Source organism: Mastomys coucha, unplaced genomic scaffold (genome assembly GCF_008632895.1).
Source record: "Mastomys coucha isolate ucsf_1 unplaced genomic scaffold, UCSF_Mcou_1 pScaffold21, whole genome shotgun sequence".
Lineage (NCBI taxonomy): Eukaryota > Metazoa > Chordata > Mammalia > Rodentia > Muridae > Mastomys > Mastomys coucha.
Window position 1 is genome coordinate 19135759 of NW_022196904.1, and position 26193 is coordinate 19161951.

At 51.9% G+C, this 26193-nt stretch overlaps 3 protein-coding genes across 10 annotated transcripts in view; 1 reads left to right on the forward strand and 2 right to left on the reverse strand.

The window, feature by feature from the left end:
• Nucleotides 1-9515, reverse strand: part of Dedd2 (death effector domain containing 2) — an 18342-nt gene extending 8827 nt beyond the window's left edge. For 2 of the 4 annotated variants that reach the window (XR_004122940.1, XM_031385739.1), the window contains exons 1-5: nucleotides 8059-8680; nucleotides 7832-7972; nucleotides 6847-7213; nucleotides 5576-5698; nucleotides 381-521 (exon numbers count right to left, since the gene is read on the reverse strand). Coding sequence is in view for 3 of the 4 variants with exons in the window: in XM_031385739.1 (XP_031241599.1) it covers nucleotides 381-521; nucleotides 5576-5698; nucleotides 6847-7213; nucleotides 7832-7972; nucleotides 8059-8514 (1228 nt within the window). In the remaining variant the exon portion in view is untranslated. Of the gene's footprint in view, nucleotides 1-380; nucleotides 522-5575; nucleotides 5699-6846; nucleotides 7214-7831; nucleotides 7973-8058; nucleotides 8681-9360 lie in introns of those variants that run through there. The other 2 variants (XM_031385741.1, XM_031385740.1) reach the window with 2 other exon arrangements.
• Nucleotides 8392-18585, forward strand: Znf526 (zinc finger protein 526). Of its 4 annotated transcripts, none has more exons than XM_031385734.1 (5): nucleotides 8392-8525; nucleotides 8842-8886; nucleotides 9316-9709; nucleotides 12500-12592; nucleotides 12686-18585. In XM_031385734.1, the coding sequence occupies exon 5, from the start codon at nucleotides 12703-12705 to the stop codon at nucleotides 14698-14700; it is 1998 nt and encodes a 665-aa protein (XP_031241594.1). In that variant the 5' UTR covers nucleotides 8392-8525; nucleotides 8842-8886; nucleotides 9316-9709; nucleotides 12500-12592; nucleotides 12686-12702; the 3' UTR covers nucleotides 14701-18585. The 4 variants fall into 4 exon arrangements, with proteins under 4 accessions (XP_031241594.1, XP_031241595.1, XP_031241598.1 ...); XM_031385735.1 differs by having other exon boundaries at nucleotides 9446-9709; XM_031385738.1 differs by lacking the exon at nucleotides 9316-9709.
• Nucleotides 16646-26193, reverse strand: Gsk3a (glycogen synthase kinase 3 alpha). Of its 2 annotated transcripts, none has more exons than XM_031385743.1 (11): nucleotides 25725-26193; nucleotides 23882-24069; nucleotides 22099-22182; nucleotides 21832-21942; nucleotides 20145-20275; nucleotides 19947-20053; nucleotides 19129-19226; nucleotides 18944-19039; nucleotides 18161-18347; nucleotides 17831-17923; nucleotides 16646-17308 (listed from the first exon to the last, which is right to left on the reverse strand). In XM_031385743.1, exons 1-11 carry the CDS (start codon nucleotides 26005-26007, stop codon nucleotides 17235-17237), a joined length of 1452 nt encoding a protein of 483 aa, XP_031241603.1. In that variant the 5' UTR covers nucleotides 26008-26193; the 3' UTR covers nucleotides 16646-17234. The 2 variants fall into 2 exon arrangements, with proteins under 2 accessions (XP_031241603.1, XP_031241602.1); XM_031385742.1 differs by having other exon boundaries at nucleotides 22078-22182; nucleotides 25725-26173.

Consider the following 26193-nt stretch of genomic DNA (forward strand, 5'->3'; position numbering starts at 1 on the left):
TGACGCCCTCTTCTGGTGTGTCTGAAGACAGCTACAGTGTACTTACATATAATCAATAAATAAATCTTATAAACAAAAACCAAAAAAAAAGAACAAAAGCCAAGGCTAAGACCTAACTGGGCAGTCTGGAGTCCTTGCTTCTCTTCCCTCCATACCCTACACTATGTCAGCAAAGGTTGCACAAGAAGCGTGTGTGTGTGTGGGGGGGGGGGGGGGGGGGGGGGGGGGGGGGAGACAGAGATCTGACTCTCCATCAAATGGCACAGAGTGCCTACCTCCCCACCATGCCACACCCCAGACGAATGTGGTGTGGCTCACCCTCCAGCCCCACAGCCCACCATGGGCACTTTACAGCATTCCCAAGTCCCACAGGTACTTACCACAGGTCACCTTGCCTTCTGAGGAGGGCCTGCCCAGCTCCTGTTGCTGCTGCGAGGCTGCCAGACCCACTCTCCGCCGCTGCCGGGCACCACTGCTAGGGCGGCCCCGACACCTACGCTGCCGCTTGGTTGGCGGGGAGCCTGGAAGACAAAGCAGCAGCAGCTCAGGACCAGGAAGGAAGAATGCCAAGGTGGGGTGCTAGTGAGAAGGAGGCTTAGTGCAGTGAGCCTTTGGGGGGACTTTTAAAAGAGGGGTACATACACCACCTCTATGTACACATAGTACATCCTTGTAGGTCTGACCCTAGAAGATGCCAACACATTCACAACAAGAGACAGGCTTGACAACTGCCATCTAGAATCACGCCAGGGAGGGTATGGTGACACACACCTGTAATCTCAGCACTTGGGGTACAGGCAGGAAGATAAGGAAGTTCAGGCCAGACCAACTCTCAGAGATCCTGCCTTAACTCCATATCCCCACCCTACCCCCAAAATAGAGGCTGAGGATATGGTAGATTATCTAACATGGTTCATTCAATTCCCCCCTCCATATATACACTCAATATAAATGGCTCAGTGGGTAAAGGAACTTACTACCAGGTCTATGGACCTGCATTTGATCTCTGAGATGTACCATAGCTCTGTACACACAAACCAGTGTTTTTCTTTTGTTTTGTTTTATTTTTTAAGATAAAATCAACAAAATAAGAATGCAACAGTCTGGGAGGCAGAGGCAGGCAGATTCCTGAGTTCAAGGCCAGCCTGGTCTACAGAGTGAGTTCCAGGACAGCCAGGGCTATACGGAGAAACCCTGTCTTGAAAAACCAACAAAACAAAACACCACCACCACCACCACCACCAACAACAACAACAAACAAACAAAACAAACAAACAAAAAAAGAATGCAACAGTCTACCAAGGAGAAATGATTTCCGTGGTAAGTTGTTGAACCCAGTAACACAAAGCAGGAGCCAGGCGTAGTCCCACACGCCTGCATTCTCGACACTCGGGAGGCTAACTAAGGGGAGGGAGAAAGAAGCAAGCAACTGCAGGTCAGGCTGCTCTACACAGCAACCTTGCCTTAGAACCGAACTACAGAAGAGCCTTGGAGACAAAATAAGTGTACAGTTTGCAACACTTTGCCTAAGAGAGGAAACCTGAGCTCTCCGAACATTTGTCACTTTTGCTGGAGGCCCTGAAAGAACTGAGACTGGCTATTATGGTGCTTTCGGCTCTCCGTCATGTACAACACAAACTGAAGGGAAGCAAAGGATAAAATCAAACGGCACAAATGAACTCTGCCCACATGACTGGTACCACCTGGATTCTGATGAAGGAAGTAGGGCAGGTACCTTAGAACAGGGGTTCTCAACCATCACATGTCAAACCACCCTTTCCTAGGGGTCACCTAAGACCATCTGAAAACATAGATTCCACATTACGATCCATAACAGTAGCAAAATTACAGTTGCAAAGTTGTAATTTTTATGGTTGGGAGTCACTACAACAGGAGAAACCCTATTAAAGGGTCGAAGCTCTAGGAAGGCTGAGAACCACTGCCTTAGAACATTGTGACTGTAAACTTGGCTGCATTTAACCAAAGAACAAGAACAAATGCATACCAGTGGCTGGCGCACGTCTTTAACCTCAGCACTTGAGGCAGAGGCAGATGGATGTCTGTGAGTTCAAGGCAAGTATGGGCTACATAGTTAGTTTCAGGCAAGCTTTAAGACCCTGTCTCAAAGGTTCTCACACTCACACACACACACACTCACACACACACACACACACACACACACACACAAGGCAAATCAGGAAAATCAACGATTTCCAGGCTAGTATGGACTACATAACAAAACCCTGCCTTAGAACCAAACTAAGGTAAAAAGAAAAGTAAAGTTGGCTCAGTGGGTACAGGAGCTTGCTGCTCAACCCTGTGACTCGAGTCCCAGAAGCACATAAAGCCAGAAAGAGAATCCAATCCACAAAGTTGTCCTCTGACTTCCATATGTATGCCATAAAACATCCCCAACACATTCTCCTGTGAGAGCATGTGCTCTCCCCACCCCAAAGACACACACACACAGACACACACAGACACACACACACCAGTAGTAAGATTTTAAAGGAAAGCAGAGCTGGAAAAATTTACAAAAACTGGAAGAAAAAGTGTAACAAAATATAGTTTGCAACAGTACAGGAGAGGAAATCGGAACACTCCAGAACACTCCTTACATGTCACTTGTGTTGCAAAGCCTGAAAGAATACATTAGGAACAAATGAGCCCCTACAGATAAAATGTGGTGTTGCCTCACTGCTGTGATAAAACAAAGGAAGTAAATCTATCGCAGAATCAACAGCTTTCACTTTAACAGAAAACAGTCAAGGGGTAGGCTATGGCTCAGCAGTTAGCCTGCACATTGCTCTTGAGCTAAACCCGAGTTCAGTTCCCAGCATGCCCACCTGAGGTGGTCCAACCATGAGTAACTTCAGCTCTTGGGAAAGATGGGGAGTGTGGATCTGACACTTCCTTCTGGATTCCCTAGGGATGAGCACTTAAGTATATAAACCCAAACACACACATACTTAAGAGTAAAGCCTCAACCTCCTGAGTGCCCAAGGGACTGTAGGCCCAAGGCATCAAACCTAGCTCGTGAGAACTTTCTCTGAAAAGCAGGCATCTGATTTCCCATCCAGCCAAGAGAAGCTGGGGTCCTCCACACCCGAGACAGATAGTTGGTGTCTAAGACTGAGGTCTCTAACAGAAGCCAGGATCCTTGATAAGCAGATGACTTTGGGGGTGATTAGTGCAAGGTGAGTCCTGGACACCCTGGAACATCTTATAGCACAAAGCAGGCAATGAGTGAGGCACACATGTCCGAAAGTCCAAACCTTGGGAAGAATGACTACTTGACTATTTACAAAGTAAATAGTAAGTAGCTACACAGTTATACTTGGAAGTAAAGAAGGGAGGGGAGACAAGCTGGAAAGAACTCCACCTACCAGATAAAAACAAAGGGGTGGGGGTGGGGTGACTCACACCTTTAATTCCAGCACTTGGGAGGCAGAGACAGGTGGATCTCAAGAGTTTCTGGCCAGCCAGGGCTACTTAATGATACTCTGAGAACCTGTTTTAAGTTTTAAAAAAGCTACCATACAAACAAATGAGTTACAAACATCAATATGGCAAATAGTCCAGGCAGGGTTCACAAAAGGATGCTAAATGCCCTGGAGGAACAACTGGGTGCAAAGCACCCTAAAAAGCATTTTCTTATACACCACTAAGCATAGCAGGAAAGCTACTGGCCAAGCAGCACATGCCTGTGAAGCAGGTACGGAGGCCCAGTTGGAATTCCATGCTGGGGAGGCAGAGACTGGGGCTCCCCCAGGGCAAGCTGGCCAGCTGGACTAACCTTATTAGAAAGCTCCAGGTTCAGCCAGAGACCCTGTCTCAGTAAACAGAGTGAATTAGGAAAATACCTGGTGTCAATTTCTAGCCTTGCATACATGAATGTGGACCTACACGCACATGCACACATGTAAGCCCACCACATACTCCTGCACACACTCTAGAGAAGTCTCTTCCCAAGGTATATATAAATCTGGCCAATGTGACCATAAGCGCTGCCCTATTCGTGGTGAAAACTTCAGCACAGGCAAGGTGCTTATGGTAGCTATCTGGATGCTGAGAGGGGACCAGAGAGTGAGAGGGAAGGACAAGAGATGGGACACCATCATGTGACACCATCATGTGACAACCAGAAACAGGCAGAAGGTTGCACACACTGGTCAGCCATATAGGGTGGTCAAAACCAGAAGACTATGGGCTGGGGAGGAGGCCTGCACACACGGTTGTGGTTTGGTGGTATAGAGGCAATCAGTGTACAGGAGGCCCCGTCCCACACAGAGAGGGAGGAAGGTGGGTCTGTCTGTCTGTCTGTCAAGAAAGAAGCTGCCACACTATAGAGGTTACAGAGGTAACCTCTGGTTACTGAACACCAGTTGGGCGCAGGAGCTCACATCTCTAACTCCAATACTGGAGGGAGGGAGTCGGAGGATTACCTCGAGGTCAGTGGGTTTCAAGGTTCCTAACGCTGAGACCCTCTAAGACGATTCCTCATGCTGTGGTGACCCCAACCATAGAACTACTTTAGGTGCAAATTCCTAACTGCAATTTTACTGCTGTTATGTTACGTAATGGAAATGCCTGTGTTTTCCAGCCGTCTTAGGTCACCCCTATGAAGGGGTCTCAATCCACAGGTTGAGAGCCCCTGCTTTAAAGTTAGAGGTGGGTCTGGGGTACAAAGTGAGTTCCAGGCCAGCTGCAGAGTAAGACTCCACATCAAAATAATAATTATTATTTTTAAACTGCATACACAACAAACAATATAAACAGACTCTGAAACCTCACAGATCTTAAGAGACCAGAAAATGGACCATGAAGAGATCAGAGAACTAATATAATATCCATTTTCTTAGGAAGAAACTTATCCTCATGTTATGCTGGCTAATTCAGAGACAGGTCTAACGATATCTGTAATCTACTACCAATTCAATAAAAACCTCCGAATTACACACACACACACACACACACACACACACATCACAGAATGTTAGCCATCCAAGTGAAGGCATCCTCTGTACTATTTTATTTTTTTTAAGCTTTATTTATTTATATTGTGTATATGTGTGTTTTGTCTGCATGTCTGTCTTCATACCAGAAGAGGCAATTGGATCCCATACAGATATAGACAGTTGTGAATCGCCATGCGGGTGCTGGGAATTGAACCCTTGACCTCTGAAAGAACAGTCCGTGCCCATAACCACCAAGCCATCTCTCCAGCCCCTTGGTACTATCTTTTAACTTCTCTGGATATTTGAAGTTTTACATAATAAAAATCAGAGATGTGCATGTATGTATACACTGACTAGAATTCAATAATTTAGCAAATTAAAGGCACTCATCATAAAATAAGCCTCTGGAATATATTCAGCCATGACTGCTGGGTCACGGGCCATAACATGATGCTATCTGAGTGAGTCCCTGTGACACAACCTTGTTACTTCAGGACACACGCTTCTTCTTCCTCCGATAGTAATAATAAACACAAGGCACACTGCAAAATATAACCCCTTCAGGCCATTTCCTTGATGGACCAGGATGTAGGAGGTTAGTCACAGTCTAGACTCACCTGTGTCCCACTGACTCTGAGGAGGATCAGAAGAACTGCTCGCCTGTCGCTGACCCTGGCAACTGTCCTCGGTCCTCTTGGAAGAAGAGCTGGAACTGCCACGGCTGTACCGCTCAGGGGACACTGGGGAAAGGGAACGGAAGAAGCTCTCTCAGCTTCCTTACCTCCCAGCCCAGCATCCTAGGAAGAATGACTGGACCACAGGATGCCTGACCCAGTTGCTCAGAGGTCACACCCAAATACCACACCTCCTCCAGCACCTCCCGCCCAGAGGTCGCTCAAAGGCCTCCCAGGACAGAGTACTCATGGGGCGGTCCACCTCATGCCAACAGCTCCAGCTGCCAAGGTTACTCTTTCAGTAGCCCAGGTCCCCGCAATAGCCCTTGCCCCATCTCTAGCTCACTCTGGAGCCCCATGATATATAATAAATAGGACTCTCTGCTTCTAGAGTGTGACACTCAAGACAGTATTTTTCCAAAATCTGACAGCCTGGAGGTGCTTACACATCTGCTTACACAAACCCCACAGGCTTATATGGGACAGGAAAGCTCATAATTCCCCACTTCCCAAACTCTGCACTCTTATCTCTCAAGAAAGAGCCCAAGAGCCTACCTACAGACAGGCTCCTGGTACCTGATCCTTCCCAGCTCCTCCCTTTGTACCCCAGAATCAAGGACTTCAACCCTGGAGACAGGCCAGGCAGGTTTGACGCCTTGCTGCATATGTTATGCGTGTGACACGTTTTCATGTCCCCCACCCCATTTCAAATGCCATCTTCTTAGGAAAGTATTCCTTCATTGTTACCCAATTTTAGGTTACCTCCCCTCATTCTGGGGTACTCTATCTCTCTCAGTCTAGAACCATATCTAAAGCTAAGTTCCTTATTTACTATTAATTAACTCCTCCACTCGTGCAAGTTTCATGGAGTTGACATCTTGGCTGTAACTTCCCTGTGGCCTCACAAGCAGCAAGGTACTCATCCTCACTGAACCTGTTGTTTTCCCTGGGGGCGGGGGAGGGCTGGCAGGTGACAGTTCCTATGAAACCTATCATATGAAAGGTTTACCTCTGCCTGGCATAAAAAGTTCCACAAACAGTGGCTACAATCATTACTGATATGGCCGAATCCCACAAGCTCACTCCTACCTAAGCCATGCCCTCTCACTTTTGAGTTTCTCTCTGTGAAACAGGGGAGACTGGAATCCTTATCAGGGCACTACAGGGGCCCAGAGGGAGCAAGGTGTTTCTGCAACCTCCTATTCAAACCCTACCTGGCCGGCGCCGCTTGCGCGCCAGATGTGGCAGTAGGTCGTGACGGGCGAGCACGCGCAGGAGTTGGCTCAGCAGCCGCAGGTTGCTCTCGTCGCACTGCCCGCGGCGTTCCAGCTCCAGAAGCAGCTCCAGGCCGCTGCGGGCGCGGGCCAGGCCGCCGGGGGCGCCGGGGGCCTCATCCAGCAGGAAGGCCAGGAGCTCCAGTTCGCACTCGGTCAGCTGCCCGCCCACTACCTCGAACATACGGTGAAGCGACAGCATGCCGTAGTAATCCAAACACTCATCCTCCTCCCAGCTCGGGGCCGGGGTCGACCCGGACAACGCCATTCCCAGGGGAGGGGTGCGGAACAAGCTCAGAACCAGGGCCTAGAACCCACACGGCGGGGAGGAGGTCGTGGTCAGCGACACAGTGGTCCAGAGCCCACAGAGGCCAGCGCGTGGGCCCCGCGAGGTGTCTCCGGGCATAGTCGCCCCGACACCCTCAACGGTCTCAGCTTCTCTCCCTCCCACGGACAGGAATGGTATCGCCCGAGATCCCATAGTAACAGGCCGAGACGCTAGACCCCACCGGTCCACAGACCAGTCCGGAGGGCCAAGCCCAGACGTCCCTCTATGGGTGGTACGTTCCGAACTTGCCACCGACTGACCTAGGCGATCAGCTAGAAAGAGCTAAATGGCCCACTGCAAGGCACCTTGTCCACTGCCCGGTGACTTTGGATGGCAAATGTCCGGACGCAGCCCTTGGGTTCTGTCCACTAGTACCTTCCAGCTAGCTCCAACATCCCACCCAAGTGATACCTTTCAAAAGTGACCCTCGGTTCCTTGCAAGTGGGACCGACCAAGACAACCCTGAGCGCCACGCAGGTGGTCCTGTCTGAACCTGACCCCTCTCGCGGAAAGGGCGATCGGTCCTGCCCTCACCCCAGCACCCAAGTGGTTCCAGCCACCCTCCACCAGTCTCCTTTAGGTCTCTCTGATCCTCACCAGATTCCAGCGTCCGATGACTTCTGGGCGACGGCCGCAGCCACTTGTTTTGGATCTTTCTGGCACCTTCTCTATTATTACGCCTGCGTCACCTCGCTCCTCCTCTTTCGCCCAACTCGCGCAGGTGCGATCGCCACGCCCCTACGGCGCAAGCGCAGATTGAGACCTCCAAGCCCCACCCCTCCCAGGACTCCCGATCCGCCCCTAACCCAAGCGTCCGGACTCACCCGTGCTGCGCTTGCGCAGGAGCAAAGCCTCGCTGTATCTTGCTTTTGATGGTGGTTTAAGGCTCGGCTGTGTGTCCCCTGAATCCTATGACACGACCTGGTGGAATTACTCATCCCACAGACTACATCTTCCTCCTGATCACGACCTAGACACCCACATGACCAGCGCCACCGGCTGCCTGGGCAAAGTAAATCAGTCACGAGGGTCCTGACTCCCAGTAGCGCACAAGGCTCATAATCAGGACTTGTTATACAGTTGTAGGTGGCAACCAGGAACCTACAACTCAACTCTGCTGTCTCAGATTCTATATGGAAATTCTTTCTCATACAGCTCCCAGCCCCAATTGATAAATTCTCCAGTCGCAAACAGCAGAATGACGCCTCTTCCCAAATCGCAATAGACCTCGCCACCCCTGTGTGAACATTCCGAAGACGTCCGTCAGCACCTCCTATCATAGACACCCACGGTTAGAACAGCCTTTCTACAGTCGCTTCTGTGCCCTCTTGAGTCTCGGAGTCACCCTGATGCTCCCCTAACCTGCACCTATGAGAGCAATCCTGTCACAATAGTGGATGCTAGGGCGTCTTCATGTCCCCTACATGAGGCCCTGAGCGTGACGGTCGCTCCTCCTCCCCACTTAGGTGACTCAAGGTCAGGGACAGCACGTGCCTAAGACAGATCTCTTCTAGGACTGGTTTCCACCCCCCGGAATCTCCCTAAGGGGCGGGAGACCTGTGCGGGAGACTCTGGCTCAATGCTGGCTAGTTTTTTCCCTTTCCTAGGCCCTAGCTTTTCCACCTATGAAACGGACGGCGGTGGAGTCCACGGTATGTGCCCTCTGTGTGAATATCAATGAATCAGACAAAGAATGGGAGGAAGGGAAAGGTATTTATAAACAGAAAAGCTTCTATGTGGGACGGGTTATAGTACCAGGCCCCGAGCTGAATACTTTTTACATGGATGACAAAATCCAATGCCTTCAAAAGCCTTTCAGGGGGGTGTGATTCCAGTCCACTTTGCATGTAAGCAAAAACTAAGGCAGCCCAGGAAAAGTACAAATGTGTCTGGCTGCCGGGCGGTGGTGGCGCACGCCTTTAATCCCAGCACTTGGGAGGCAGAGGCAAGCGGATTTCTGAGTTCGAGGCCAGCCTGGTCTACAGAATGAGTTCCAGGACAGCCAGGGATACACAGAGAAACCCTGTCTCGAAAAACCTAAAAAACAAAAAACAAAAAGACAAATATGTCTGGCTTTTTAGTTACGCTGTCAGAAACATTCAGTCTCTTCTGCCACGAGATAATACCTGTCAAGGTCTCGCACCGCCAAGGTTCATTTACGTGACTTCACTCTATAAGGATGCACACTTTCTCCGCTGAATTTTCAAACAGCAGGGAAGGAGCGGCCCCGGAGAACTGCGCAGGCGCCTCTCCTGGCCCTGGACACCGCCTACAGGGCACTGGTGTCTGCGTGGAGAAACTCGCGGAGCCCCGCCTGACTCTCAACGCGCAGGCGCGAGGGCGCGTGCCCTGCGCTACCAGCTCTGATTGGCTGCCTCGTCTGAGAGCACCGCCCAATGGGAGGCGTGGATAGTGAAGGGTCCCACACTCCTGGAGTGGAGGGTCTGTGTCAAGAGCGGCAGGGGCTGCTTGGAGGTAAGGGAGATGGGTGAGGGCGCCGCAGGGCGGGCGGGGAAGAGAGCGCTGGATGTAGGGAGAGAGTGGAGGAAGAGGGGAGGGTATGCTAAGGGTCGGAGAGCCTTGGGGCCTGCGCTTGGGGCTGGAGCAGCGCGAGATGATCGACAGCTCCTTCCTGTGTGCCCTAGAGGCGTCGGTGGAGCCCCTGCTGTGTGCTGGCCTCAGCTTGATCTCGCCTGCACACCCCACCCCTGCAGGGGGGCTCTCAAGCTGCAGAGCAGAGGGATCTGGTAGGAGAAAAAAATCAGTGTAGCGGGAAAGTTGAACTTTCAGGCCCCTGGTGGAGGTGCTTAGATAGATCTACTTTCCGTATACAGAGCTGAATTCCACCTACCCCTGACTCGGTGTAGGATTGGGGGGAAAAGGAACGCAGGTGGAAAAGTGCCCATTTCGGGATACCTGTGCTTCTTTCTAGAAAGACAGTGTTAGTTAGTTTGTTTTTCAGGACAGGGTTTCTCTGTGTATCCCTGGCTGTCCTGGAACTCACTCTGTAGACCAGGCTGGCCTCCAACTCAGAAATCCGCCTGCCTCTGCCTCCCAAGTGCTGGGATTAAAGGTGTGCGCCACCACTTCCTGGCGGAAGACAGTATTATTAGGATTGTGTGCATGTTAAATGAGTTTTGGAAGGATTATGTTGGATGAGAGTCAGTGAACACATGGTGGATTGGGTCCTCTGCATCACAAACTTTGTAAAGTTTGTGCATCTACTCCTTATCTGCTATAAGCCATGTAGCATGTTCTGATCCAAGCCGGGGGAGTTGTCTTGTCAGTGGGGCTGTAACCAAGGCAGAATGCTAACCTCCCCCACCCTCAGCCCATTTGATTGTTTCTAGGAAAATGCTTTATGGAATGGTTCAGACTTAATGACGAGCCAGGTGTAGTGGCGCATGCTTTCAATGTCAGCACTGGGGAGGCAGAAGCCAGTCTGCCCTACATAGTGAGTTCTAGATAGGCCAGGGCTACATGATGAGATGCTTCAAAACAAAACCCACTTAATGGGGTATTTGGAATTGGTAGATAAGGAAAGTTTGGTTCCTGAGCATTTAGCAAGTCATTTATTTGCCGATGGTTTATTGGGTCATCAACTAAAAACAGGGCCTTATACTGGGCAGTGTGTCATGGAAATGCATAAAATGGGTAGACGTGTAGTGTGCACTATGCACAGGGATGGTTAAGGTCCCAGGACATCACTTCTATAGGGAGCCTTAGCTAGTCACTCAATGCGTCTGTGTATCTACTATGTGCTGGGCATCTTTCTTGGTCCTGGAAACACCTCGGTGGTGAAGAAGCTAAAATCCCTGCCCTCTGGGAGCAGTACATGAGCAGCCTGTATGCCAGGGCTACCAGCTAAAGTGTCCATGCTCCCGGCATGAGCAGAGGTAAAGAGGGAAGGAAGGTGGCCATTGGCACTCAGGAGGCAGAGGAAAGAAGACTGAGAACCAGACTTTGCCACGTACATGCTGAGGTCAAGGCCAGTCTTTGTACATAGACTCTGTCCCCAAAACAGAACCAGCCGGGCAGTGGTGGCACACAACTTTTAACCCCAGCTCCTGGGAGGCAGAGGCAGGTGGATCTCTGTGAGTTCAAGGCCAACCTGGTCTACAGATCTGAGTTCCAGGACAGCCAGGGTTATACAGAGAAAAATCTGTCTCAAACAACGACAAAAAAACCAGGCCATCTTGCTGGCCCAGAAGGTAAAGGTGCGTGCCATGGAGCCCTGATGATCCCAGTTCAGTCCTCAGAACCTACACAATACTGGGAGGAAAGAATGGACTCTGAACTCCATAAAGTCATCCTCTATATGATAACATGTATGCCATGATGTGTACTCATGCATGCAGGCACACAGTAACATAAACAAACAAAAAAGGGGGGGCTATAGGGTGGCTCAGTGGGTAAAGGCAACTGGCACTGAGCCTGATGACCTGAGTTTGATCCCAAAACCCCCATGGTGGGAGAACCAGATCCTGTAAGTTGTTATCTTACCTTTATACACATGCTTTCCCCCACACCCCCCATAAAAGAAAGGTGTAATAAAATAAAAATAAAGTCTCCCTAAAATGTAGGGCTTGGAGCAGAAGGCTTAAGGAGGGCTCGTGACATGGACTACAGGCTCCTGTTGTGTGAAAGCGGTTGGATTAGGTTGAGACTAAGAGCTTAGGACATGGACTGGCAGGTTGGAGGGGTTTGTATCCCTGGTGCTAAGCGTGGAAGTGCACACACAGAATCCCACTGCTGGGGAGGCTGAGGCAGGATCGCTCTAAAGCTACCCTCTATCATACAGTGAGTTTGAGGCCAGCCTAAGCTGCATACAAACCCAAGCATTGGTGTCTGTTAACCAAGTACCTGGCCTGCCATAGGCCTTGTGGTCAGTCTGACTTTAGTTCCATTTTACGGGTGAGAAAACTGATCCCAAGAGAGGAGGTAAAGTGGGAGAGCTCAGATTCAAGCTGAGGGAAGTCCAGTTCCCACTGTTCCCTTAAATGCTTTGTTGTGGGAATACAGTAAAGGTGTTCCACAGAGAGGAACTTGCATGGGTGAAGGCTGAGGGGCCAGAAAGCAGAGAGAGAGATGGGGGGGGGGCAGAGAGGAAGAGAGACAGAGTCAGAGACAGGGGTGGGGGGGAGAGACAGAGAGGGAAAGAATGTGTGTGTGTGTGTGTGTGTGTTCTTAGAAAGGGTGTCACTGGGCTTCTGAGAGAGGACAGAATTAGAGGCCAGGCTGTAGGGTGTCCATGCTCTCTTGCAGATACCTGACTATAGTGGCTACGACAGGCTCAGAGACATGGGACCATGAGAGGCTGAGGCAAAAACCTTGGACTACAACTTGATTGACAGACTGGTGAGTAATGGAATGAGCTAGGGAACACCTGAGACATTCCACACTCCCCTTGGGTTCCTGGTGTGCCATTGGCTTCTGCCCTTCTTTCTCCAGGCACTGCCTTCTCCATAATGGCAGAGATGGTGGCAGAGGCAGCTGAGATACCAACACAATCACCAGGAGCAGTGGAAATTTCAACCGCCTTGTCAGGAGAGCTGGCAGAGATGGCAACAGCAGTGACGGAGATGACCTCTGGGGAGGCCCTTGCCTCGTCCCTCTTCTTCCAACACCACCAGTTCATGTGCTCTGAGTGTGGCAGCCTCTACAACACCCTGGAGGAGGTCCTCGCCCACCAGGAACAGCACCTGCTCACCATGTCAGAGGAGGAGACGCTGACCCAGGACACAGGCCTGGAGCCTGAGCTAGTGCCTAGCGCTGGAGGGGGACCTTTCCAGTGTGGTGAATGCAGCCAGCTCATCCTCTCTCCCAGCGAGCTCCTGGCCCACCAGGATGTCCACCTGCAGGAGTCTGCAAGCCAGATCCAGTACCAGTGTGGAGACTGTCAGGAGCTCTTCCCCTCACCTGAGCTGTGGGTAGCTCATCGCAAAACTCAGCACCTTTCCATTGCAGCAGAGCCGCCACCTCCTTTGCCTCCCCCAACACCCCCATCCCCACCACCAGAAGTCAAGATGGAGCCCTACGAGTGCCCCGAGTGTTCCACCCTCTGTGCCACCCCTGAGGAGTTCTTGGAGCATCAGGGCACCCACTTTGACTCCCTGGAGAAAGAAGAGCACAATGGGTTAGAAGAGGAGGAAGAAGATGAGGAAGAGGGGGAGGAGGAGGATGAAGATGATGATGAAGAGACCGATGAGGAGGAAGCATCCACAGAGCTCACTGCTGATGGCACGAGAGGTGACAAGTCCACAGCTGACCCGGCTCAGAGCTGTGGGGATTGTTCCCAGCACTGTACCTCTTTAGGGGCACGCCGCAAACACCGAAGGGCATCTCATGGCCCAGCATCAGCAACCCACGCCTTCCACTGTAGCCAGTGTCAGCGCAGCTTCAGCTCAGCCAACCGGCTGGTGGCTCATGGCCGGGCCCACGTGGGTGGTACCCATGAGTGTACCACCTGCTCCAAGGTCTTCAAGAAGGCAGCCTCTCTGGAGCAGCACCAGCAGCTGCACCGTGGGGAAGCCCGCTATCTCTGTGTGGACTGTGGCCGTGGCTTTGGCACTGAGCTCACACTGGTGGCCCATCGGCGGGCCCATACTGCCAACCCACTGCACCGCTGTCGTTGCGGCAAGACCTTCAGCAACATGACCAAGTTCCTGTACCATCGACGAACTCACACGGGGAAAAGTGGAACCCCCACCAGGGTAGCCACTGTCTCCCCAGCTCCAGCTGAGCCCACACCCCCACCCCCACCCCCACCCGCCCAGCTGCCCTGTCCACAGTGCCCCAAGTCCTTCGCCTCAGCCTCCAGACTCTCCAGGCACCGGCGGGCCGTGCATGGCCCCCCTGAACGCCGACACAGGTGTGGGGTCTGTGGCAAGGGCTTTAAAAAGCTCGTCCACGTGCGCAACCACCTGCGGACACACACAGGCGAGAGGCCCTTCCAGTGTCACTCCTGCGGCAAGACCTTTGCTTCTTTAGCCAACCTCAGCCGCCACCAGCTGACCCACACAGGAGTGCGTCCCTACCAATGCCTGGACTGTGGCAAGCGCTTTACACAGAGCTCCAACCTGCAGCAGCACCGGCGGCTACACCTTCGACCTGTGGCCTTTGCGCGCGCCCCTCGCCTTCCCATCACCGGTCTCTACAACAAGAGCCCCTACTACTGTGGGGCCTGCGGCCGCTGGTTCCGTGCCATGGCAGGCCTTCGGCTGCATCAGAGGGTCCACGCCCGAGCAAGGAGTTTGACACTACAGCCTCCCAGATCACCCTCTCCGGTCCCACCCCCACCCCCTGAACCTCAGCAGACTATCATGTGCACAGAGCTTGGGGAGACCATCGCCATCATCGAGACATCCCAGCCGCTGGCACTGGAGGACACACTGCAGCTCTGCCAGGCAGCACTGGGGGCCAGTGAGGCGAGCGGACTGTTGCAGTTGGACACGACCTTTGTGTGACATGGTGCGAGAGAAATGAGAAAAGGGGTTTGCTTACAAGCTTGACTCTAGGCACCCCTCCTGGCAAGCCAATCTGGCACCCACATGTCAGGGTCCACCCTGCTGGCCTCTTCTAACTGCTGACTCCTCAGGGTTTCTCCTGTCACCTTTCCCTGCCCAAGGTGAAACTGAAGCTCTGAGAAGTGATGTGATGTCTCAGTCCCTACAACTGCACTGCAGACTGGGGTTTGCCAAGGCTCTTTGCACGGCATCACCCGGTGCTCAGCAACGTCAGGTAACCTTTATTGAGCACCAGCCATATGCCAGGCCTGTGCCAGACACTCCCATATACCTCTTCAGGTCTTCTGCTTATAACTCCCACCCCTACCTACCCTCCCAGGACTTGGGGTGTTGGGACTTAGCTCTACCCAGTATAGGAAGGCACTTAGTTTCATGGGGCTTGCTTCATTTCAGTTTTGACAGTATGAAAAGAAATCTGTAGGTGACCCCAGTACTCAGCCCAGCCAGGGTGACATTGAGGACCCAGGAATGAAGCAGTCATAGCTCCACACTCAGGCATACTCAGCCCAGCAGGGGCAACTGACTGAAGTACAGACAGCTATACAGACATTTGCCCCTATATAGACAGTGCTGCCTATGGCTCATTCAGCCTGTGTGCCCAAGGCTTCCCTCACACACCGTGATGCTGCAGGCTAAAGGAGAGTCAGGTCTAAGGATTCCTGGGCTGAGTGGGGATGTGCAGGGACAATGGAACTGAGAACAGACTTCCTAGTGGCACCAGTTCCTGAAGTAAAAGTAGGAATCTTCTAGAACAAGAGGAAAATAATCTTTCAGGCAGGCCAGCCAGTTACACTGCAGTACTGCTCGGCAGTATCAGGCAGGACACTTAATGTCCCTTAGGCCTGAAATGGACCTGTGTACCATCCTGGTTGTACAAGTAAGGAGACAGCCCAGAGAATGCCCAGGGTCTCAGGCTGGGTAGAGGTACTGTGAGATGGGAATGCAATTCTTAGGCCCATCTCTATTGTTCTGAGGAAGACCTGACCCCTCAGTGTCCACAAAAAACACCTGGTCCATCCCTTGACCCAGAGCAGCCATGCTCACCCTGCTTCCTAACTGGTTTGAATGAAAGAAAGATGAGATCAGTCCTGCAGAGCAGAAAGGAACTCCTGGGGCTGATACAAGCATCTACCAGGGCCCAGAATCTTGGACTCCCCTCAAGGATATGTTCCAAAATTACTTTTTCTGCATCAGTAGAATCCATCAGGAGGATCCAAAGTTGCTCCCTCCCAGGTCCCCTCTCTTCCTGGAACATCCTACCCACTCACTGCTTGGCACCATGTAGAGATACCATTTCTTTCTGCCCATGGTCCCACCATCTGGCTCCAGCATATTTTAAAAGTCAAGGGAAAGAGCCAGGCAGAGTGGCACAAGCCTGTAATCACAGTATTTGTTGGGATTGTAAGGCAAGATGATCTTGAGTTCCAGGCAGGCCTGAGCTAAACTGGAAGACTAGCTCAAAACCAGAGTGGGGGAGGAGAGGGAGGGAAGAGCTAAACTCTCAACCTCAACCTTCCCAAGGTTGCCGCTTGCCAATACCCCTAAGAGAAGTGAAGCAGGTGGGTACCATGCTTCAGACAGGGCACCTTATATGCCTTGGGAATCTGCCTGTCCGCATACAGACCCATCCCACTGAGTCTACAGGCAATTAGACATTCTGTCTGAGACTCATCATCCAGGGTCTCACTGATCACCCAGGATGCTCATCCTTTCCTTTGTTAACAGAGAGTTTGCGCCAGGAAATGGGACAGGATCCACGTCTATGGTGGACAAGCATTAAGTGACACAGGGGTTTCTGGCCTCTCAGTGTCCCCCAGCCTGAAGTGGAACTCATTCCAAACCCTGAACCCTTCACTTTGTGGAAACAGGCAGCCAGACAGGAAGAAGGGTTTCATGCCAATAATTTATTGAACGGAGGTCTGTACACAGGCAAACCTTACTGTGGAAACTAAGACACCAGGGGCTCTCCCTACTCCCCTCCTTCCAGGATGGGGAGAGGGAGGAAGCCTTGGGAGCAGAGGACAAGAGGGGGTACAGCTGAGGGGGAGGGCAGGTTGGATGGTGTGAATCGACGTTTTCTTTAAGAAAAAAATTATAACAATCTATTTACACCCAGGGGGCCAGGAAAGGGAAGAGGAGATGGGCTGGGCTGGTTCTATTTACAAGGGACATGAGAGAGGGGGGAAGGAGTGGTAGCCTGGGGGAGGGGAAGGGACCAAAGGGGTAGAAGGTCCTCATACCCCCAAACCCCGTCCTTCCTTCTCTTCCCTCCCCCACAAACAGTTAAAATCCTCTTTAAAAAGCCCACCACAAAGGTGAGGCTGGTGAGGGAGGCCTCGATGCTGGGGTAGTTCATTTACCTCTGCCCTCTAGTCTAGGGGCCCAGCCAGGGCAGGAGCTTGATGGGCTATGGCCCCCTTCCCAGCCCCATTGGGCCTTCCCAGATGGACGTGGAGGGGTAGTCGGTGGGGCCCTCAGGAAGAGTTAGTGAGGGAAGCTGTGGCATCAGGTGCCTGCCAGTCTGGGCCAGTCTGAGTCTCAGTTAAAGCTGAAGGAAGGAGAGGGAAGGGGGGACAGTTGGCTTTTGCATCACACCCCACACCCACAAGAGAATAACTTGCTTCAAAATGCTATGCAAGAAGTTGACAGCTGTCACTCTGGGTTCAGGGTTACAATCTCAGTTGCCAAAGGGCCAGCCTGACACTAAAGTGGCTTACACCAAGGAGCCAGGCTCCATGGAAGAAAGGGGGCAGCTGGACACTGTTCTGTCAGGAGAAAGGCAGACCTGTAGCTGCCAAGCCTGATCTTCTTCCCCCTAAGAAACAGGAAATCTGGGTTTTTACCCAGAATGGCCCAATCTTCAAATGTGGGAAACTTTTTGTTTATTTGTTCAGACCAAAGAAATGTTTGGTCTTCCAGTTGGCATTTAAACACAAATGTGGGCAATACTGCCCTACAAAGCTGGTTGCCGTCTGTGCCGTCAGATGTCAACAACTCAAAACCCACAGGGAATGTTAGAAGCCAAGGACAACCCTCCCCTGACCCTCAGCACACACGTTCCCCAGCTTACCTTGTGAGGACGAGGTGAGGGCAGCAGGGCCTGCTGGGGACCTCAAGTGAGGAGGGATGAGAATGGCATTGAGAGATGGTTGGATGGACAGTTCTAGAGACAGGAATTGACATGCTTAGTAGAGGAGAGGTAAGGCTTATGGAAAGCCAGTTAGGGTTAGGATAGGGCACAAACAAGGACGCAGTTACTGGCAATGCCAGGTGACAGAGACTTTAGCCACCAGACTCTTAGGTAGAGATACCTGGCTGAGCCCCGGGCCATCTTGTACCCGCTCAGCTCCCCAGTCCTGTTCAACACCCAGCCTCTCCGCTGGCCCCAGGCTATACTTACCACCAGGACTGAAGTTGAACAGGGGGGGAAGCGGGCGGTTGTTGGGGAGCTGGGTTCCAAGACTCCGCAGTTCATCAAAGAAGCTGTGGGCACAGGCCTCTAGTGGGGAGAGCCTTGAGGATGGCGTGTACTCCAGCAGGCTAGAGCAGAGTGCAATGGCCTCAGGCGGTGTCCGAGATTTGAACACCTGTGGGTTAATTCAGAGGGTGAGAGGTGCTATAACACCCGTGTCCTGTGCCCTCCCGTGGCAGCCTGCTTCCCAAACACCCACCTCCCTGGTAAGGAGACAAACAATGAGATGGGCGCTGGCTCAGGGTCCATGATTTGTGACTCCTGGTGCATACTTGCTACCATATAAATGGGAATCTTGTATTTACCCATGAGTTCTCAACTTTTAAAATTCTATAAACTTCACAATAACAAAATGTTGACTGCCTCCCTTGGATAACTTCAGAAACTACCCCCACCGTGATTTATTTTTGTTTTTGTTTTTTTGATCTGTTTACTTAATGTGTGTGACTGTTCTGCCTGTGCACATTTGTGTTAACCACATGCATGCCTGTAAGGATCCCCTGGAACTGGACTTACAGGTGGTTGTGAGCCGCCATGTGAGTGCTGGAAATTGAACACAGATTCTGTGTAAGAGTAACATGTGCTCTTAACCACTGAGCCATCTCTCCAACTCTGCAAACCATGATTTTTAAGCCGGGTCCTCAGAGCAGTTGGTCTCCAAGGAGACCCACTCTTCAGCCATGCTGTGCAAGTCCACATTTCTGCCCCTACCTTTGTCCAGGGGTGAGCTTTGATCTGGGGGAACTTGAACTCTGTATAGTTAGGGTTCATCTCTCGGATTTGTTCCCTGGTTGGCGTTCCTAGTACCTGTAAAGGAAAGTGAGGGTTTGAGACAAAGCCCCTTTCCTCAGGCCCACCCCTGCTTCCCCTGGCTCTGCCCCCGCCCCCGTCCTCACCTTGATGATCTCCACAAGCTGGTCCACCCCACTGTCCCCAGGGAAGATGGGCTGGCCAAGAAGTAGCTCAGCCAGTACACAGCCCGCTGACCACACATCTGAAGGGGAAGAGTAGAGGTAAGCACTAGACAGCCGAAGCTACCAGGAGACTCCTTTACCAACACTGTTCCTCGTGGCTATCTCCAGAGGCACTGCAGCAGCAAGTGTCTCAAGCTGTGCTCTCCAGTCCAGGTGCACTTACGGTGGCCCTCATGCCCTCCGTAATGAGTGATCCCAAAGAATCCTTTGAACCTTTACTTCTCTAGACGAGCACAAGGCCTGGCCCTGCCCACTGGCACCTGTGTGCTCTGAGCCACAAGAAAGCTTTCCATCCTCAACTGCCTACTCACCCCTCCCTGCTCTGTGTCTTGCCCTGCACTGGTACAAGTTCCCACCTGAGGACCTCATCAGCCCGTCAGTCTGACATTCTCCTTCAACCCCTCCTTCTCATGTACATGCTCTCATCTCAGCCTTCCCCCCAAGCTGGAAGAAGGTAATGCCATGCTCAGAAACAGAAAAAGACAGGCCCTGACTGGGAGCAGGCCCTACCCTTACAGCGACAGTTCTGGTTCCTGCCACCCCCTTCCTCCAACTGAGAACAGAGGCTGACTGGGAGTTTTTAAGTGCAGGTAGGCTCTGGAGCCAAGTCACACTTGAAATCCCAGCCCTGTCAGCCCCTGGGAAGCTGCTAGCAGCAGCAGCAGCCGCCTCAGCCTGGGAACAGCAGTAGGCCCTAATCACCAAGCCCGTCCCTCCCCAGGGTCCCTCCCCTAACTGACCGATGGATGAGGTGTAATCTGTGGCCCCAAAGATGAGCTCTGGAGCACGGTAGTACCGAGAACAGATGTAGGACACGTTGGGCTCCCCCCGAACTAACTGCTTTGCACTGTGGGAAGAGATGGGCAGGGTTAAGCACGAAAGGAAGCTCGAGGTTCTTTCACCCTTCAGGCACTCCACAGGCTGCATGGCAGACCTACCTGCCAAAGTCGCAGAGCTTGAGAACAGCAGTGTCAGGGTCCACAAGCAAATTCTGGGGCTTGATGTCACGGTGACACACACCTTGGGAGTGGATGTAGGCCAAGCTCCGGAAGAGCTGGTACATGTACACCTAGGACAGGCAAGGCACAACTCAACTCCAGCCCTACTTCCCACAGAGCACACTGTTGGCCCTCATTATGCCACTGTCCCTGCTGGCTGCCCCAAGACCTCAGCTCTTGTACTGTTGTAAACCCTTGGACTTAGGAAGATAGGCCCCAGTTTCTAAAGCTTGAGGATGGCTGACACTGGGCCTGGTCCCCACATGAGGAACTACTTGTTACGCCTATGATGATGATGACTGACACCAGAAGGTCTTGCTGTAACACAGGCTGTGGGCCACACACTCTGCTTCCCCTCTCACCAGAACTGCCAGCTCTAGAGGGCCTCAGCCCTCAGCCGCCCTCACTGACAGCAGCTCCCATGCACAGGCCTTCTCCAGCTTCATTTCCTGCTTTCCTCACTCCTACTGACCAAGGTTTTCAGTTGATTTGTTTTTAATTTGTTTAACATTCTGGTGTATATGACTGCCTCTGGAGGGAAAGGAGTTACACATGCTACAGACCACAAGTGGCAATCAGGTCTGGTGCGGGCTCATCATTTGTGTCCCAGGAATTGGTCCTCAAGCTTAGCAGCAAACACCTTTAACCTTGGAACCTTTCTGGGTTTTTTTTTCTTTCAAAACAGGGTGACAGACTGGATTCCAAGCTGGCCCTGAACTTGAAATCCTCCTGCATTAGGCTCCCTACTGCTGGGATTACAAACATGCACTACTACATGCAGCCAGGACCTTGGAGTTAGGCTCCTGAGTCTCCTGGGCCTGCACCAGTACCTGAAGTACATATTCTACCAGCTTCCAGGACCCCTCCTCCTGTGCCTGCATGATACTACTCCTCTCCCAGCACTCCTTCCTTTCTCACCCCCAGGCCAGTCATGTAGGGCTCTCAGTTTCCAGCACACAGTGGCTCTCTACATAGCAGCAGCTCCTCAGCTTTGTCATTTTCTTTGATGGTGCCTGTAACCTCACCAAACACGGCGCTTCTGTTTTAAAGACACGGTCTCTCTGTGTAGTCCTGGCTATCCTGGAGCTTACTATGTAGACCAAGATGGCCTTGAACTCAAAGAGATCTTCCTGTCTCTGCATCCTGAGTGCTGAGACAAAAGATGTGCGCCACCATGCCCAGCCAAACTGCTCTTCAAAGGCAAGGCCGGGATCTCAGCTCTGTCTCTGGGACTGCTCTGCACTTGGCTGAGCAGAGGAACAGCCACAGCATGGCCCTCACGACTGGAGAACTCCCTTCCCAGCATGTAAGCAGCAGCAACCACATCAGTGTCAGCTCACCAAGGTGTAAGGTGCTGAAGCCACAGAGAGGTGACACGGGGAGAGAGGTCTGCTGGCTCTTCTGGCACATCTTTACTGCCACTCTATGCTTTCCCATCCACTTCAATAACAATGGTCCTACTGTGTGGAGCATTTCCTTTTCCCTCCCCTGGGCTTATTAGCCAAACCCATCTGCAATCTACAGAACTAAGGATAGGGAACATAAGCCTCCGAAGACCAACCCACAGACAGGTGGGCCCAGAGCCCCTGGCTTTGTGGGCCTGTGCTCCAGCAGCCTGCCTGCCTACCTTGACATAGATGATAGGGGTGATCAACTTGGCCTTAGTAAAGTGACGGGCCACTCGGTACACCGTCTCGGGCACATATTCCAGCACCAGATTTAAATACAGCTCATCTTTCTGGAGAACAAAGGAGAGGTGTGAGGCATTTTTAGGGAAGAAAGAAAGTGTGCAGAGAACAGTGAGGGACACAGAGGACCTTCCGGGAAAGGCAGGCAGGAGAGTGGATACATCACAGTGTGGAAGGCTACACACCTCAGATTCCCAGCGTCTCACCTTCTCCCCACTGGAGTAGAAAAAGTACCGCAGCCTCACGATATTGCAGTGGTCCAGCTTACGCATAATCTGCAGTTCTCGGTTCTTAAGGAAAAAGGGAGAGTTTCAATTCATCCAATCCCCTACCTCCCCCTCCCCCCAGTATCCTCACCTCCACCCTACACCTATTTCTGCTAATAGAATAGTTTCATGTCCCAAACTCAAGGCTCCAAGGCTTGTGGGAGGCAGAAGATGGGGGTATTTCTTTATCCTGGCCCCTACCCCCAATATGGAAGCTGCAGGTCTATGGATCCAGGGCCACCAGTGTGTTTATTACTTCAACCTCCTTTTTAGAAATCCTCTGACTACTGGAGACATGTAAAGGCCAATTACTTCCTTCATAAAGCAAATCCTCAGCATCTCTTATAAAATTTGCTGAAGCTGGGCCTGGAGGTGCTGGTCTGTAGTCTCTGCCACTCTGAAGGCTAAGGCAGGAGGATTTTGAGTTCAAGGACAGCCTGGACAACTTAGTATAACTGTGTCTCAAAAATTCAGAGTGCTAGGGATCTAGCTAGCTCAGTTGGTATAGCACTCACACGGCATGAGCAAACCTCTGGTTCAATCCCACATACTACCAAAACTAAAGAAATCAGACCACACAGACATTACCATCCAACACTGGCACAGGCAGCAGTAGACAGACAGCGGCTGCCTGGATCGCCCTGACCCGTCACGTTCCCCAGACTCCCTGTGAGTACAGGGGACTCACAGCTCTAGTTTAGATCTGAGACTCTAGACTTCCAATCTCAACTTCTACTCCATACCAGGAACTCTTTCCAATGTCCAATCCTCTAGGGCCTCAGGACTCTTCCCCAGATCCCTCAGTTCTGCAGCTCAGCTCCACCAATGTCTGACACCCCAGAGTTCTTCCTGCGCAAGAGCACCCACAGCCCAGGCCCTGGTCCAGTTGCCCCATCTGGTCTGGCACAGTTCTCCAATCACCATGGATCCCTCCACTTCCCTCTCTCTCTCCTCCTCTCTCTAAGGTTCCCTAGGCCTCCACTAGCTTACAGAGCACGCTTCCCTCCAGAGACAGCCCTGCACCAAGACACGTGGCTTAGTGAGCACCTTAAGGGCTGGACTCCATTCTGCACCACCTTCAGAGCTGCCAGCATCAGCCTTACCAAACTTTCTCTTCTGGAAGAGATGTGACCAAAGGGTTAGGGAAGACTTGAGAGTCAAACAGGGCGGAGCTTGCTCCTAATGGGGCCTTACTATGCAGCTTCATTTCTGCTGACTTAGAACAGAAGTGGCAGCAGTAGCTGCCCGCTCTCACAGACTCTTCAGGTAAATTAAATTAGAACCTTGCCTGTCAAGCACTTACACTGAGGAAATGCCCAGGAAACACTAGCTCTCAGCTGTTCTGGAGTACATATCCTCTCCTCTTCCCCCATTCATTCTCTGCCTTCCCCTCTCCTTGGGCCCATGCTTAAGTCCCAATGAAATCCCAGGCTCAAGCTGGTGAGATGCTTCAGTATATAAATGTGCTTGCCGTGTGAGCTTGAAGTTCTGAGTTCAGTCCCTGAATTCCACAGTGGAAGAAGAACCAATTTCTAACAGGTGCCCCTGACCTCCACATATAGACTATGGCACACACATGCCAGCCACACTTACATACAGATATCATACATATGCACACATTAATAAATAATATTGAGAACATGAAATTCCAGGCTCCAACTCTATTGCTGGGCACACTCAGCAGTCACTCCCAGTGCCCAAACCTCCAGTCTACCCAAGCTACCTTGAACCTTTTGTCCTGAAGAACCTTCTTGATGGCCACCAGTTCCCTCGTCTCTGCCAGCCGTGCCTGGTACACTACTCCGAATGAGCCATTACCAATCACTTTGATGTCAGTGTAAGCCACCTCTTGGGAACGCTCAGGGCCTTGGCCTAGAGTGGCTACCACTGTGGTCACCTTCCCGCTGTCACCTAAGGAACAAAAGGAATGCAATCCACTGATCTTTCCTCTCTAGCCACCACAGCCCAGGGAGGGGAAGCTGTTCCGTTCACTGTACGGACAGGACAGTGATTATTCCGTGGTAGAATAAACTGTCTGGCACACATAAGGCCAATACCTTGGGTTCAATGCCTAAGAATGGGGAAAGGCTATGTTCTTAGAGCCTCCTCCAAGAAACCCTAAATTCTACCTTTCCTACAGCAGGATACCAACATTCAAACTTATCTTCCATTGGTAGGTAAAGCACCTACAAATTTCTACTTCTAGCCAACATCAGTGAAATCCCTTGGGGTGGGGGGGTACCAACACCCCAAGTGTAGAGTCCAGCCACACCAGGCTCCCCAGCCTTCTTTCCCTTCTGGAGGGCAGGTACAAGGTACCATCTTCTACACAAAGGAGCAGAAATTATGGAGTGTTTCTTCTTCAGGAAAACACTGCCAATCCTCACAGCCAGAGAGCACTAACTTCTAAATCCTTCCTGGCAGAGCTCCTAAGTAACATAAATGAGATGGTCGGAAGAGCCATTGCCCTGACCCTCACTTGGGGGTAGGAACTGGAGGGTTAGGGGTCTGTTACGAGTCTGTTACGCTTACCAACTACTGTGCATTGTTATGGGCACTGGCCTGGCCTGTGTACTCCAGAGCAGTACCTAGCCTGAGAATGGAGCAGCTAATCTCCACAACTGCTGAAGGTATATTCCAGCCTGATGCCTTTGGAGGAAAGTTTTCATTTCCAGTTCCCTGTCTCTGAGTAGCAGCAAACCTAGGTGCCACTCTTAGGGACCCAACTCCCTTTAGGAAACTTATCAACAAATTCAATTTGCTAGGGGGGCAGTGAGGAATATTTTGAAAAATAATCCCACATGGCTATTTATTTTTTTCAGAGCCAGTACCAGCCACTTCAAAACCATATTTTACAAAAGGTGTGACCTGTAGACCCCCCATTCCATTTTTGCTAAAGAACCTTGCTCTCTTGCCTTGTTTTAAAAGAAAACTGACAATGAGCTTTATTAGAAGCCCATGTTTATTCCCAATCTGTTCTTATTTATAAACAACAGTGATTATTTACTGCCATCATTGAGGACTGACTACAAGTCTACACGTTTTCAATGGGTTAGATGGTAATGTCAGGCCTTATGGTTTAAACCTGGCCCTGTTCTGTGGAAACATTAATAATCCTGAATTGGTGCTTCTAAAGGATATCCAATTCAAACCCCCATTTTTGATGGAAAGGAAATTAATGGCCACCTTTTCAAACAGGACAGTGACAACAATCATATTCTTGTCTCTTAGGGGACAACAATCCTAGATCACCATTGGCAAGTAACTATGACCTCTGATCCTATTCTCCTGTGATGGCAACGTTGTCAAGTACTCGAGACCTTGATAACTGGAAGAATAGGACCAGTGACCTCTGTTTCTCGGGTGTTGGTAATTCTGAATCTAAACTCCAAGTGATGGTAACCCCCAAACTCCTTTATCTGAGAGACAGAAAGCTGCTCAGATCCCGGCTTGAAGCAGCACGGTGACCTCGAGCTTCTATCTGGGTACATGAAAGAATCTGATCGCCGTTTGATGCGCTTGAGAAACCCAGATCACCACCCCATAGGGCGCCCCTAAGTACTCACGGCCCAGCTTCACTCCGGGCGGCGGGAAGCTAGTGCCCGCGCCGGGGCCACCGCTGCCTCCTCCGCCGCTGCCGCTGGGGCCACCCCCGGAGCTCGAGGCTCCCACGCCCCCACCCATAGCCCCGACTGACGCCTTCCCGCCGGCAGTGCCTCCTGGGCCGGAGGCCGAGCCCCCGGGGCCGCCGCCACCGCCTCCGCCTCCGCCGCCTGGCTCCGCGAACGAGCTGGTCCGCGCCCGGCCCGAGCCCCCAGGGCCGCCTCCCGAAGGCCCGCCGCCGCTCATGGCGCCGAGCGCAGGCCCAGGCCGCGGGGCTCGGGCTGCCTGGGCTGCCCCCGCCGCTGCCTCTGCCGCCGCCTCCCCTGGGCTCCGGCCTCTTCCAGGCCGCGCCGTTCGGGCTCCGGCTCCGGCCCAGCGCCCGCCGCGGGGCACGCCGGGAGATGAAGTCCCTCTGCCGTCGGCTTCGTTGTC

Bases quoted from the DNA above. Each gene is read 5' to 3' on its own strand.
- Znf526 (XM_031385734.1), top strand. From the start codon at position 12,703: ATGGCAGAGATGGTGGCAGAGGCAGCTGAGATACCAACACAATCACCA.
- Gsk3a (XM_031385742.1), bottom strand. From the start codon at position 26,007: ATGAGCGGCGGCGGGCCTTCGGGAGGCGGCCCTGGGGGCTCGGGCCGG. The intron at 24,070-25,724 runs GTGAGTACTTAG...TTTGTTCCTTAG, and splicing joins GCCCGGAGTGAAGCTGGGCC to GTGACAGCGGGAAGGTGACC. The intron at 20,276-21,831 runs GTAGGCAGGCAG...TGCCTGTCCTAG, and splicing joins CCCCTATCATCTATGTCAAG to GTGTACATGTACCAGCTCTT.